Source organism: Myodes glareolus, chromosome 10 (genome assembly GCF_982192425.1).
Source record: "Myodes glareolus chromosome 10, mMyoGla1.1, whole genome shotgun sequence".
In the NCBI taxonomy this organism is placed as follows: Eukaryota; Metazoa; Chordata; class Mammalia; order Rodentia; family Cricetidae; genus Myodes; species Myodes glareolus.
In genome coordinates, this window is record NC_142035.1 from 52,180,974 (window position 1) to 52,195,889 (window position 14,916).

The window sequence follows — 14,916 nt, forward strand, 5'->3', positions numbered from 1 at the left end:
TTAACAAATCAATTGTATTCACCACAGGAAAGAATCATTTGAAGAGTAAAATTCAGAGTTACATTGAAAAAAATTCACCTTCTGAGCTTTGAGTACTTTCAGAACCTTCCTAATTTAAGATTTCACACTAATCAGTCAAGAAGAATATTTTGTAACAATTACATAAAGGGAATTACCAGTTCCCTTTGAGGAAGAGGAAAAACATTTGGTCTCTAAGTGCCTAAATGAACTCATTTAATTACTTTACACAAGAGTAATTAATATACAGGTATTTCATTCATAGGTAAAACAGTAAGATAAACATTAGTCTTACTGCTTTCCTGTTAAATATCAGTGCTGAAGTATGGAATTAACTTCTGGCATGTTAGAAAACACTCCTGAACACGAGTTTTCCATTTCCTTGCCAAAACACGTATTGCGAAGAAGTTCTATACTTTCCAGTGTTAAGATTGGATTTCCCCATCGTTAGCCAAAAGCTCATTTCAGCCCAACTGTAATCAAAGTTTCCAAACTCATCTACGCATTGTTAGTCCTCTGAAATGAAGGTAGACGTTCCTTATTCTTATACTTTGGTTGTGAGCCTAGTCTTTAACGGCTGAGCCATCTCTCCAGTCCCCTTATTCTTATTCTCATTTGTTTAAAGGTAATATTCAGTTAAAATAAAACGACAGTGTGAAGGGTTACCCACATTCATGTTAAACTGGGGCCTAGCACCTGCAATCTGTCAGATAGCTTCTGAGGGCCCGTTGGCGCAAACAACAGAGATTCTGTGGACTGGTGTTGACATAACAGGCTCAACGGAACCTTCACCCTTAACCTTTGATTGATTATAAGAAGAGTGTGCACATGACTCCTAATTTAATTTCCTCACAATAATAACAATAATCATCACTGTCAACGTGTGGGGCTGGCTTCCTGCCTCCTTTTCCACATATCCCATAGGTTTCAGAGTACTACATTTTGGTAACACTTTCCCTGGCTTTTGCAAGGCTGATTCTGAATATTTATTACAATATTAGGCAGGGGGTGCTACTACCTTAATTGTATGAGCCTGGAGCTAACCCACAAAGTGAGTCTTGGCACTCTACTTCTTGTCTAGGAAGTCCTGAATGTCTTTATAAGTTTCTGAGTCTACGAAACGGGCAGATGCAAGGGCAGGAGGGAGCTGAAAGAGTTATGTCTGGGGGTCCCTTGAAGGATGCTGGTTACAGTGACACAGGGCATTGTTTGCTCCAAGTAGCAGTTACCAAAAGGCTTCTTCCACAGTTCATAAAGTGCTAGCGCACAGTGAAGGCATCCTACCCTTGATGACTTGTTTTAGGGCTTGTGCTAGACCACTCTACATCAATACTGTATGGGAAAAATCAATCCAAGCGTTTATATAATTATCACCCCATAGCTGTCCTCTGGTATGTCCCATTTATATAAATTACATATTACAGATGGACTCCAGATAGCAAAGGGTCAAAATACAACGCGCATGAAAAATTTCTAACAGCCCACTCAGGATCAAATTTTATCCATCATGCCAACTATTGTTTTAGTTATTGGTTAACTAGTTATACGTTTTATAGCAGCTGAGTAGGTGTGTGTAGAGCTGGGGAAAAGGAAATGAGATCATGAGTGATAAAATAAGATCCGTTTTCAAGGGTAAAGATAGAAATCCCCTAAAGTAGTAGTTATTTGATAAGTTTTGCTAGGGAAACAGAAGATTTAAAAGGCCGGGCGAGTCAGTAGTTAGCTCTTCCAAGACAAGCCTGTGTCCTGGCAGTCCTCTCTTAATTACCTGTGGTACCCGAAGTATAGATGTACACTGCAGGCGTGGCAAAAGTGACTTCAGACCTCCACGATTCTGGAGTAGGTTCTGCTGATACTCCGTCCACTTTGTCCAGGAATGTGTCCACGCCATTCGTGTTGGAAGTTCTGCTTACGTACAAGACGGACACACCATCCTTTTTCAGGGTCGGCAGAACTTCCTCAACGGCTTCTTGTAGCTCTGAAGTTAGTGGGAAAATTTAAGCAGACTATATTAGCTGATAAAGCATGTATTGAGTGCCTTAATCTGATAATACTTTCCATCAACCTATGTTTTGTTAAAATGGATGGGTACAAGTGATACTTAAGATTTTTTTTTTTTTAAAGACTCACTATGTAGTAGTCATGGCTGTCTTGGAACTTGCTATATAGACCAGGTTAGCCTCAAACTCATAGAGATCTGTCTGCTTCTGCTCCCCAGTAGTGAGATTAAAGGGTGTACTACCATGCCTCCCTCGTAATGAATTTTAGAAAGGAATTTGACGTGTTTGAAAACACACACACACACACACACACACACACACACGATCCCAATATCTGATAGAACAAGGTTGAGTCTGTGGTTTCATAAGCACAGCAGATGGTTGGTGGAAGACGTCACAGAAATGAGCATTGAGAAAAACCAAACAGTAAGTGTGTAGCACCAAAATGTTAACACACTGAAATAGGCATTTCCAGAACATGCCACACATTAAAGGTTGTCATTGTTGTAAAGTCTGTGTCAGCCATGCAAGTATACAGGTGCCACAAACAAATTTATTTTTTCATAGATAAGGTAAAAAAAAAAAGCTCTGACTCAATGTGCATCCTTATTTCATACCTGTTATTTTGATTTTCTGCCCTTAATCCATAAAATGAAACCTCTTGTAAGCTTACCTAACCTGTCTTGAGTTGTCATAACTGAAGTAAATATATTATTTAAAACAGATTTACTTGCCATTATTTTATACATATGGGTGTTTTGCTTGCGTATATGCACATGTACCACATGCATGCCGGCTGTCTATAGAGGCTAGAAGAGAGGATTGTATTCTGTGTATACTGGTGTTACCAGTAAGTGCCTCCTGACCAGTTTCCTCACTGTCAATCTCCCTCTGCTTCCAGCATCATCTACCTCACTACTGTTCACTGTCCAGTGCCCCCATTCATGGTTCTTCAGGGGCTGTGCACCCCTTAGCATGGAATCCTGCTCTCCTCATTGGGAGGTCCTCAGGGTCCTCACAGTCCCATCCCTGTCAGCCTTTCTGATGCCATCTCGGACTGTCTGCCTTCTACCCTTTTCCTCTACCCGCTCTGACCCATGTGAAACCCCTGTGAAACGTGCTGACATTGAAAATCCTTTGCCCAGACCATTTGGCCTGTGTCGAATCCCTAGTCACCCAGAAAATCCAGGTCTTCCTTTAAGACAGTCCAGAGGTAACTCTTTCTGCCACCTGCGCTTCTCGACCACTGGCTGCTCTCTTCCCTGGCTCCCACCCAGGTCTGAGCATACTTGCCCCGGGATGTTTAGTACACAGTGTGACAAGATTCAAGTGTAGTCAACCATGAAATCCTCGAGATTAAGGGATCATAATTCAGTGTGGAAGACCAGGGACAAGCTGAAACTGCTTACTTAAAAGGACTGGCAACCCAGAATACTTTGAGTGGCTATGCCTTTAACACGGTGGAACGAAATGACTTCTGTGTGAGGGTTCCCTGCATGGTCTATGATCCTTCTCTTTGATAGAAGAGGTAGTAGCTACTGCTCCCGCCCAATGATTTATGTAGGTGCCACCTTGAGGTTTTAGGGTCTTGTTTTCCTTACTAGAGACCCCCCCCCCACCGGTCCAAACTAAAGACTGAAATAAAGAAGTCTGGGTGTGAATGTTGTCTGTTAGCTATGCAGTTGATGTGACAACCAACTAGGACACATTAACTCAAATAATTCTCTTTGTCATAGTCTCCGTTCCTCTGCACCGAGAAGCTGGAGTTGGTGTAGGAGTTGCTCTTGGGGGCTGTACCTGTGGGTGACCAGGGGACAGAGCCTGGATAGAGGGAGAGGTGGAACCAGTACAGTCACAGGAGTGGCTTCCAAGCAGGTCCTTATCTGAGCCTAGAATGGGCCTTTGGGATTGTCTCAAACTAAGGGAGCTGATCCCCTGCCTCCGAGCTTGCCCATCAGCCAGTCAGACAGGCTCACTCACTGTATGCATTCAGCCGGGAGGTGGGGGGCGGGATGTGGCGATTAACTCTCTTTAATTAAAGCAAGCCCTGGAAAGGGTCTCAGCTGAAGGCTCCTGGCAGTTGAGGACGGTGCACCTGAGGCCCAAAGGAAGCATCAGGTGGCACAACACAGCGTTGGCTGTCCCTGTCATCCTCAGACAAGTTTTACAGTTCTCTTTTGTTTACGTTTTTTTATAAGATATACATTACATTGATTTCATAAACCTTGTGATGCAGGGACACACCAGCAACCCCATTTGTACAAAGGGACAGGGGCACACAAAATAAAAATAAAACCAGGTACCGGGAATTCCAATGTCTTTGCATTTGCCATTGTGGCTTAAGTTTTGACAAAGCGCCTTTGCCTTGTAGAAGAGGATGTCCTCTTGACTTGTTCTGTGTGTGTTAAGGTGTGCGTACTTCTGATATGAGTAGAAAGGCAGTCCCTGTGCATCTTGGCGGAGAGCATAGCTCAAGCTTCACTGAAAGCTTGGGAAGGTGAAGGGGAAGCCTGAAGGCTGTGGACCAGACCCATCAGTTCCTCTTTGGACTAGGTTTACACTGTAGAGGGAAATGCACTCCCAGAGAAAGCAGTATACACAAGGGTGGGGGAAAATCCAGTGTTGGGCTAGAGAGATGGGTACATGGTTAAGGGTGCTTGCTGGGTTAGTGTGAAGACTGGAGGGTGGACCCCAGCACCCACATAAAAGCCATTCACTACTAACCCTCGAGCCTCTGGGACAGGGTTGGGAGTGGAGACAGGAGCCTCTGGCTTGCTGGCTGCCAGCCAATGAGTTCCAAGTTTAAACTGCCCCAAAGAAGCAAGGCAGAGTGACAGAGTTGACCGAGGTGAGCAGCTAATATCACATACACACAGAGGCAGGGAGGGGTGGAGGGACAGAGAAGAGAGAGAGAGAAGAATATCAAGTGATTTCAATATCTTGAGAGAAAAGTTTTAAAAACCACATGGAGGCAGAGGCAGGTGGATCTCTCTGAGTTTGAGGCCAGCCAGGGATGTATAGCAAGACACCACCTCAAAAACAAAACAAAACAAAACAAGACAAAGCAAAACAAAACAAAACAAAACCCAAACAAAACAAAACAAGACAAAGAAAAACAAAACAAAACCCAAACCCAACCAAACCAAAACCAAAACATAGCAAAACAACAATAAAAACCTAAGTTGTACATCAGTTCCCACCAACTTCCTCTTCTTTTGAATAATGAAAGAAGAGAATTATCTGACTAAACATGCCTGTCCCTGGAAAGCAGAAAGAAACGAGGGTGAGGAACTCAACCAACCTTCCTTACCCCGGTGTCAGTGTGCTACAGCTAAATCTGAAGCTTCACAATAGGAATCAGACATCCACTCTGGTAGCCTGATGTGCCACTAGCGCGGCTGGCTGAAGAGGTGACCGACTAAGTTAGGTGACACATCCCAGAGATGCTTACAGACAAAGTCACTGAAAGAATGTCGAGACCATGGTGTGCGGATGAGTACGGGGGTGGCTGGGTTGGCAGCTCAGGATGATGGCTTCTGCCTTTCCTTCATTCAAAAAAAACCCAACAGGAACATTTCAAAGTGGTGCTCATAGTGACCCTGGAGACATTGTGGCTATGGCTTTTCCAACGCCGGTGGGTAAGCCTGATCCTGGCATCTCTAACAGTGGTTTGGAGTAGCAGTAATCACACATGGTCAGTTGTGGAGAGGGCTGCGTATTAGAACTCTTCCGGCAGAGACACCCCCACTTTCCTTCCTACACAAAGCAAATCACCCTAGGTAAAAAGGTGTTTCCTTAACGTTACAAATTCTAACAGGAGCAAAGAAAACAGAAAACCATACTCCATCTCACATTTGTGCAATTAATTTTCTTGAGCTCATTCTTCATTCTCTCAATTAAAGCTACTGTTCTTAGTCATGCCCCCCATCAAGGGTACTTCCTGTTGTGAGATCGCCAGGTCACACCAGGCATTACAGAATTACTATACGGACATAAGCGACCATATCACTTATCTATCAAGCATCTGCTTTCTTATTTACCAGACGTCTGGGCGGGTCTTTCGAACACTGGCTGCTCACATTTCATTATCCAGAAAAATACCAACCCTTTCCCTTCAGCTGTAGTAACCTTAATGGCCGATTTAGGGATCACTCTGTTTTAACATCGCTTCCCTCCTCTTGCTTCTCACGGAAATGAACTGCAATCCTGTATATGCTGGAAACACACGAGTTCATTGTGGAATGAAGCTACACAACCCCTCCCCCCAAACCTGAATTCCGAGAGAAGAAATCTGTTTGAGAACATCTTCAAGTTAGTTCTCCATTCAGACCCTGCGCTACTGAGCTAAGAGTCTCATTTTCTGAAGATAGTGCTCACTGGGTGTCTGAGTTTAGATCATTGTACAGGGTCCTCCATAATCCCGTGCGCCGATGCCGGTGTGGGCCCAGTCCTTTCCGGGCTCATCACCCGTTCCCTCTTTGCCCTAAAACTCAGAGAGGGCCCCTGGATTACTGGCAGAGGGGCAGGGTAGACTGGGTTGTTAGCAGGACCTTGGGGAGGGAAGTCTATGAGGCTGAGCCTGGGGCGATTGGGTTGAAAGACCTTTTCTCACATCAGGGTGACTCTGATTGTGCTGCACCACTTTTCACGCTTTCACGCTCAACTCCGTGATTCTCAGGCCGCAGGGAGGAAAACCTGTTATTGCTCACAGCATGCTGCCGCTCTTCAAGTCAGCGAGGACCTGTCCTGTTCAAGGCGACTGTCTGCTCCCTCTCCCTCGGGCTTTATTTAAAGACGCACAAGCAAATCTCATCCTCGAGACAAAGTGCGCTGAAGCAATTTACGATACTGCACCGGCTCCCGGCCCGAGGGCAGATTAGAACACGACCTATTCCCACACAAGGGAGGCCACGGACACTGACCGTGACTGGTTCTCCGAGTCTATTTTCTCTCTATTAGAAAGTTTTCAGTAATCAGTTGAAATTCATCATTAATAAAGTCTATCTCGCTTTTGTTCTTTCACAGGAAAACTACTGAGTAGTTAATTGCCTCTGGTCCTCCTCTTTCCCAGAATGCCCTTCCCACTGTGTTTGTCTGGCTCCATTGTCATTCCTCCTCAGACACACTCTATAGTTCCCTCAAAAGACTCACAAATTCTCCCGAGGGCCACAGGCTTTGTGGACATGGCTTAGTTCCTTCCTAGGACTGTAAGATTATCGAACTAGTTCATCTTAACCCCACCCAACCATGGCAGCAGAAGTGCATATGGCATGCTTTACCCTTAACCCCAGCACTAGTTTTATCTAGCTATTTCCCTTTTGTTTTGAAGCAGGGTCTCACCCTCAAACTCATTGCAACCCTTGTGCCTCAGCCTCCACAGTGCTGGGGTTACAGATGTGAACCACTTTCTCCTGTCTAATTCTACTTTCATGGTAAAATCCTCTTGTTTTAGAAGCTCCAGGGATGAATATCTTTGAGAGCGACTGGAAGCATTTTTCACAGTTTTAAAAGAAGTCCAACTATTTTTTTAGCTTAAAAACAAACAAACAGCCAGGTGGTGGTGGCTCAGGCCTTTAATCCCAGCACTTGGAAGCAGAGGCAGGCAGATTTCTGTGAGTTCAAGCCAGCTTGGTCTACTGAGCTAGTTCCAGGACATGCTCCAAAGTTACAGATAAACCTTGTTTCGAAGAACCAAAAACCAACCAATCAAACAAACAAAACCAAAACAGGTGAAAGGTAATCTGGATCAGTCAGTGGTCTCTCTGGATCTCAGTTTTACAACAGAGTTCTTTGAACTGTTCCTACGTCTTTATAAGAATAGTTACTAATGAGCAGAACTAAGTTACGTTGAGCACAGGCAGCGTAGACCTAGCCGTGGAGCCAAGGATGCACAGGCCGACAACTGGGTTCTCCTCCACACAGATAAACCAGTGCTGCTAATTTATCTGGGGTCAGGGAGAGAGGGAGGCAGGGAGAGGGAGGGATGGGGAGAGGGAGAGAGAGATTTCCTGTTCTCTTCATAGTTCGTATGAGAGTTGTATGAAAGACAATTGGCCCAGAAAATTGTCTTCTGTCAGCTACAACAGCGGTAGAGGTTTACATAGTTGAAGAGCATTTCCCCATGTGGTTCGCAAGGTTACGTTCTGCCAATGGACTCCTGGGATGTACAACATAGAGAAAACCCACATTCTCTGAGAGATAACTCAGACCAGGGTTCAGGAGCCTCGATTTTCTCCATATATAGAGAACAAGAGAACATAGAGAACATGTAAAGAATTTCTAAGAAGTAATTGGGAACTTTTTTTTTTTTTGAGAATTGAGCCTGTTTAGCTTTAAGAGTCTCCAAAAGTCAAGCTGGCTGGGTTAATTCTCAAACTGAATGCTTTTTATGTACATGTCTTTGCTTCAGCTCCTCTACAGCTGGAGTTCCAGATGGTTGTAAACTGCCATGTGGGTGCTGGGAACTGAGCCTGGGTCCCATGGAAAAAGAGCCAGTGTTCTTGACCACTGATCCATCTCTCCAGCCCATGTGCTTGCTTTTTGAAACGAAGAGTTCAAGGATGTTCATCAGCTTAAAAGCTGAGATTTAAAATGCAGAATTAAATTCACCTCTCTGGGACCACACATAGTCCAAGAAAATCACTGGCAGAAAGAACACTGCTGGAAGTATCGCATGATCCATGACTTCAAATTATACTGCAGAGCCATAGTGACAAGGGTAGCATGGCCCTGGCACGAAAACAGACATGCAGATCAACAGAACAGAACAGAGGACTCAAAAACAAACTCACGCAGTTATGACCACCTAATATTAACAAAGTTATTGAAAATATGCTGGCAAAAGATAGTCTGTTCAACAAGATGCTGCTGAAAGAAAATGGATATCCATCTGCTGAAGCATGAAATTAGATCCACATCTCTAATCTTACACAAAAATCAAAGTGGATCAAAAGACCTTAAAGTCTGAAGCCCTGAAGCTGTTGAAGAGAACCGCCGAATGACAAGAACGTTCTGAACAGGACTCAATGGGACTGAAGTCGTCTCAGGAATTAGCAAATGGAACGGAGGGAAGTAGTTTCTGTACAGTAAAGAAAATCACTAACAGACTGAACAGACAGCCTGCAGAACAGGAGACAGTCCTTGCCCATTGCACTTCAGACATGAGGCTACTATCTAGACATGAGGCAAAACTGAAACACCCCAAACCCCTGTCAATCAACGAGGCAGGTTTCAAAAGAAGAAACACAAGTGGTCAATAAGAATTCCAAAAAGTGTGCAAGCAACAACCTACCCACCGGGGACATGCAAATTAAAACAACTTTGAAATTCTGTCTCATCCCAGTCAGATTGACCTTCATTCAGAAGTCAAGAACTAAGAAAGACGGAAGGAGTACTTCTAGCTGCCTCTTTCCTCATAGCACCTCCAAAAAAAAAAGGTCTCATGTGTTCACGAAACTTCCTGACAATAGGTGACGCACCATTAACACAGATCACTGTGTTAATACATTCTTCTGCGACGCTGGGCAAACAATCGGGTTGCGAGAGTCTCCTGGTTGTGGAGCAGAGAAGTTGCCTCTCTCGGAAAAACCAGAAATTGTTGGGAGGGTCTTGGAAAGACTGTGCCTTTCTGGACAAGATGTGGGGAAAGAGCAGCCCTTATTCACTGCTTCTGGGAATGGGCGCCAGTAAAGGCACTATGGAAGTCAGCGTGGAGTTTATGGAATTGCTATGTGACCCAGATGCAACTCTCCTGGGCATCTACTCATGAGCTTCCATGCTCGTTGCTACATTATCCACCATAACAAGGAAGGGAGTCAGCCTAGGTGCCCATTGTTACATGAGTAGGTAACGAAAACTTAGTCATACACAATAGTAAAGAAAACTGTAATCATGAAATTTGCAGGAGAATATATAGACCTGGAAAGTATTAAGTTAGATAACTCAGAAAAAGAAAAATTACACATTCTCTCTCACATTTGGATTTTAGCTTGTGTGTGTGTGTGTGTGTGTGTGTGTGTGTGTGTGTGCGCAACAGAAAGATCATGAGAGGAGGAAAAAGTTGGGAAGGTGGGGAATAGGACACAAGTGACATGAAAGCAGAAAGACGGCTAGGGGTGGGGGTGAGAGGGGAGAAGGGGGCGTCAGAAAGATATTGTACAAGGGGGGAAGAGAACTACAATGATTTTTTTTCTAAGACAGAGTCTCATGACACAGACTAGCTGGCCTGGAATTTGCTATGTAGACCAAGTTAGCTTCAGACTCACAGAGGTCTCTGAGTGCTGGGATTAAAGGTGTGCACTGCCACACCGAGCATACGAAAACAAATTTTGAACAAAAAGGTCAGAATTAAACTGAATATTACATGTGCTAATTAAACACTGAAACAAAATCAATTCACCTTTCTGTACAAAGCCTATATTATTGATAGAATAAACAAATGCCCTGGGAGTTGAAAAAAAAAAAAAAAACCTGGGTGGGTGTGCCCCCAGCTCTCCGCTGTTGGCTATGCACAGAAGCCTGGGCAAGCGATGTCCTCCTCTGGGTTGGGCTTGTTTGGCTATAAAACAAGTGGAACTCTGATTGAGTCTCAGAAACTCATCTTCAGGTCATTTGGGGCTGAGGTAGGGCTGGTCTGGTCTCATTAGGGTCCTACTGAACCAGAAGTTGGGGGCGAGATACTGGAATCTATCTTTTATAATGATAACTCTTGTGCTTGCAAAAGTTTCTTTTATAAATGTTTCGTGGGCATAAACATACTAAAAATGAAAGGACTACAGTATCTCTGAGGTCTTGTCCTCCCCAAGCAATTCTAAGAGACAGCCCAAACGACTTTTCCACTTGGGCACATCTACTCAGTATATGACTTTGGACTTTGGGACTCTCTCTGAAGAAACTGTTCCAGGCCAGAGTGTATGATGTACAAAGGTATCTATCTCTGTTATTTGGTGGAAAAAAAAATGTTTTTCAAGTACTGGCCTCTCTCAAAGGTTAGTTTACACATTTCCACATGGCCTAGCTACCAAACATGCAACTTTGGACTCTGCCTTTTGCTCACCCAGCAACTATTTTAGGTCAGAGCGCAACTCGGTGTCACATAGAGAGAAATCACGGATAAGGAAAAAGAGGACATTTGGGTCTTAAGCTGTGTCTCATCTCAATGCTAGTGAGGGGCTGAGGTCTGCTGGCAAGTTAGGCTCAAGACTGATTTGAACGTAGGACTTTCAGTATATTCTGTATGTAAACATGGTGACTTGTAGCAGGTCACCACTGTCTGCACAAGGCAGGAAGTAGTGGCCCAGCATCCCTAATTTGACAACTGAAGTGCTCCGGATCTCAGTTTTCTTGCGTGTGACCATGATCCCACAACACCTCGGCAGGCAGCTTTATTTCCTGCAAGGCATTATGAAGCATATTGTATAACAATACCTTCATGATGAGGCAATATGGTGTCCAGGAAACAGCAGTAAACTCTTTGGACCTGGACTCCATCCTTAAGGTGGCCCATGATATATATGCAAATATTCCAAAATATGGAAAAGGTGAAATCTGAAACACCTCTGGTTCAGAGTATTTCAGATCAGGGATAGTCAACCTATAAGCAGTTGTGTTTCTGACTTTATTGTAAAACTAAGCTCAGTCATTTAAACATCAGTCTCTTCATCAGTTAAACTCCAAGCTCTATGAAGTCCCCTGAACAGGGCAGCAGAGTCTGTGGAGCAGATGCTAAAGTGCTTAGGGTGGGGATGGGATGGGGTGGAGTAAGCACAGGTTATGAATCCCTTCTCTCTAAGAAAGTTGGCAACACAACAGGCTTGCCCAAGCCTCGCAGTTACAGAACAGTGAAGTCTTTAGAGATTGTTGGGGCATATTTTAAAAGGTTAAGGCCAGGCGGTGGTGGCGCATGCCTTTAATTCCAGCAGTCAGGAGGCAGAGGCAGGAGGATCTCTGTGAGTTCGAGGCTAGCCTGGTCTACAGAGCTAGCTACAGAGAAACCCTGTCTTGAAAAACAAAACAAAAAACAAAAAAAAAGAAAAAGAAAAATGTTCAGACCCCTCCCATAATTTGGCACCTTTAACATCACCTCTCTGCCTTTGAAAATTTGTATGAAGCCTCTGCTTTTTGTATTACATACTTTATGTCACATGTGACAGCCTTATGAACTTCCAGTTTCTTAGAAGTAAACGGACATTTCAGTTTTGGGGGGCCCTAGGCAAACTGCTTGGCTTGCCTCAGTTTCCTGAGCTGTGATGGGAAGGGCAGAGCAGATAGATTCTTAGTTCTTTGAAGCTCTAACTCATGCATCCGTAGGGCGGATGACACTATACGAGAAAGACCGTGGGCTTTGAAGGTGGACCTAGGCTAGAAATTTTGCCTCAGTTTCCTTAGCCATACAATGGAGGCATGATTTTGAATTTACCAGAGTATCAAAACCATCTATTGCAGTGTTTGGCACAGATGGGCATCCCAGAGAGTTGGAACCCCTAGATCCCTCCATCTGTAACGTCACTAATGTCTTTTTAGCCTACTCTTGGTTAGGCATCTCCTTACTGAGCACCAGCGCAGAGACACAAGGGTGGAGCTCACAGACTAACTGTTGGGAGCTGTAACACAACAGCTCTGTGGGGAAAGAGCCGGTTCTGGTTCTTTCTGGCCTGGGTATCACTTGGGCATGAAGTTTTCATTTAGGTCCAGTGCAGCCACACAAATGAAGGGGTCACCGTTTCATAGATGCAAGAGCGCAGCGGCAGAACTCCAGCCTTCTAGCTGGGCATCAGGGCACGCTAACAGCACTTAAGATCTCCAAGTAGCCTTGAAGACAGCTTCGTGGCAGAGAGGATGTAAGGATGGAGGTGGGAAACGGCTTTCCTCATGACGGAAACTCTACCAAGGACTAGAGGCGGGACCCCAGCACTTCTCACCCAAGACCCTCAAATTTTAACAAAAATGTTTGAAGTACTGATTAGAGGAATGAGTTTGGAGGTGAATCCCTTTGGTTAACCCCAAGTCTTCCTAACACTGTGGGCACGAAGCTCTGAATCTTTGGGCTGCGCTGGTCTCATCTATATGTACCATAATAACCTCGACATGTTGTGAGGATTAAAAGCAACATTGCGCAAACACAGTGGCCCCTGGGAAAATATTGGGGTTGGGGGAACTGCCTCGTGAGGAACATGAACACACATTTCTTCTTGTCTCTAAACAACACAGCATAAGGAGTGGCCTCGCACTCAACACTATGCTAGGTATTATAAGTAAACTAGATCCCACGCAGAGGACTGAAGTGCTTAGCGCAGTGCCTCCAAAGATAGGCCACTTCACCTCTGGTGATTCTAAAGATTATTAGCGAGCGCCGTTCATCTCGAATTGACCTTTTCCCACAGTCTCCCACCACACTGCAGCCCCGCACCCCAGGCGCCGAGTCCCCCCTGGGGTTAGGGCCAGCGGTCTGCAGCTTACCTGGGGAGGCCAGCAGCACCTTAGCCCCGCAGCACTGGAAGCAGTGCAGTAGAGACTTGGAACGGATGTTGTAGTTGAGGCACGCCATGGGACAGCCCAGTTTGAGCAGTCCCAGCCAGATCCACACGTAGGCCGGCTCATTGCTCATGAAGAGGGCCACGCACTCCCCCTGTCGCAGGCCGAGCTGGTCGTGCAGTGCCCGTGCCACTTGGTTGCTGCGCCGGTCCACCTGGGCGTAGGTGAGCGTCTCGTCGCGGAACAGCACGAAGGGCTTGTGCGGGGTCTGGCGAACTCGCTCCATGAATACCCTCAGGAGGGTGCGCACGGGCCGCCGCCCCCGGTAGCTGCGCACCTGCCGGGCCAAGTTGGCCACCCGCAGGAAGTACCGCAAGTCCTGGATGAGGTAGGGGCAGCAGCAGGTGAGCAGCAGAGGCAGCAGCAGCAGCCCCGCCAGGACCGTGTAGAGTACCGGCAGCATGGCGGAGGCTGCGGGGTCCCCGGTCCCCAGCGGGGCCGAGGGAGCGCTCTGGGCGTGCAGCGCGGCGGCGGGCGGGCGAGGAGCGGAGTAAGAGCTGGCGACCAGCCTGGGCTGCGACTGCTGGTGGCCGCTGGGCTGCAGGTGCCAGAGGCGTGCGTGGCGGTGCGGGCGGGTCGGCCGTGGGTCCCGCCTCCTCGTGGGGCGCCTCGTGTGCTCAGGGGTCCGCCCCTGTCAGCCTGGGTGGCCCAGGTCTCCGTAGCACTTGGGTTCAGCGTCCAGAGTCAGGTGAGATCCAGTTCTCGGTGAATGCTGCTAGGCGCAAACAGCCCGCGTTGAAAAGATTGGTGGTGACTACTCAGACGTGGAGCTGTTGCTAATCATTCTTATCTCAGAGCGCCTTTGTTTAATCAAGTATCTTATGAACGCACCGCGACCTTATTATTAACAGCGGGCACCAGGTGCCACCGCCAGCCCAGAGTTCTACCTCCCCTCCTTAGTCCCAAAGGCTTTCCGCCAGATCTCTCTTTGTTTCTCACATTAGCTTCTCTGCCCTGGCGGTCTCCTGTGGCCGAAGGTTTCAAGGTTGAACAAAAGCACCAGAGAAGGTCTCAGCCAGCTGCTTTCCAGCCCCTGCCACCGCTGCTGCATCTGCCTCTAGGCATTGCGAGACTAACCTGATGTGAGAAGCCAAGCAGTGAGAAGTAATGCCCTTTCCAGCATTCACAGTCTCGTGGACTCCAGTTCAACAGACAGTTACCAAGAAAGCACACGGAGCAAACTAAGTGAATAATGACATTTCTCACAAGTCATTTCTTTAAGAAGTGTGATCTTTGTGTTAATGCCTCCGGGTACAAGTACAAAGCCAAGCATGCTTGCTACTGAGAGTAGGGCCAGGACCTAAGTAAAGACTTGCTTGACTGTCAGGCTTTCCTGTCTTGTGCTCATTCATCTTACTGCTGTTGC

General features: G+C 46.1%; 1 protein-coding gene and 1 long non-coding RNA gene across 2 annotated transcripts in view; one reads left to right on the forward strand and one right to left on the reverse strand.

Moving 5' to 3' along the window:
* The window catches only part of Slc27a2 (solute carrier family 27 member 2), a 37,115-nt gene extending 23,073 nt beyond the window's left edge, over positions 1-14,042 (reverse strand). The window contains exons 1-2 of the mRNA XM_048460109.3: positions 13,476-14,042; positions 1,787-1,996 (exon numbers count right to left, since the gene is read on the reverse strand). Coding sequence (XP_048316066.3) covers positions 1,787-1,996; positions 13,476-13,953 — 688 coding nt within the window. The 5' untranslated portion in view covers positions 13,954-14,042. The remainder of the gene's footprint in view (positions 1-1,786; positions 1,997-13,475) is intronic.
* Positions 1-14,916, forward strand: part of LOC125416832 (uncharacterized) — a 43,874-nt gene that overhangs the window by 7,564 nt on the left and 21,394 nt on the right. The gene's annotated exons all lie outside the window — the stretch shown is intronic.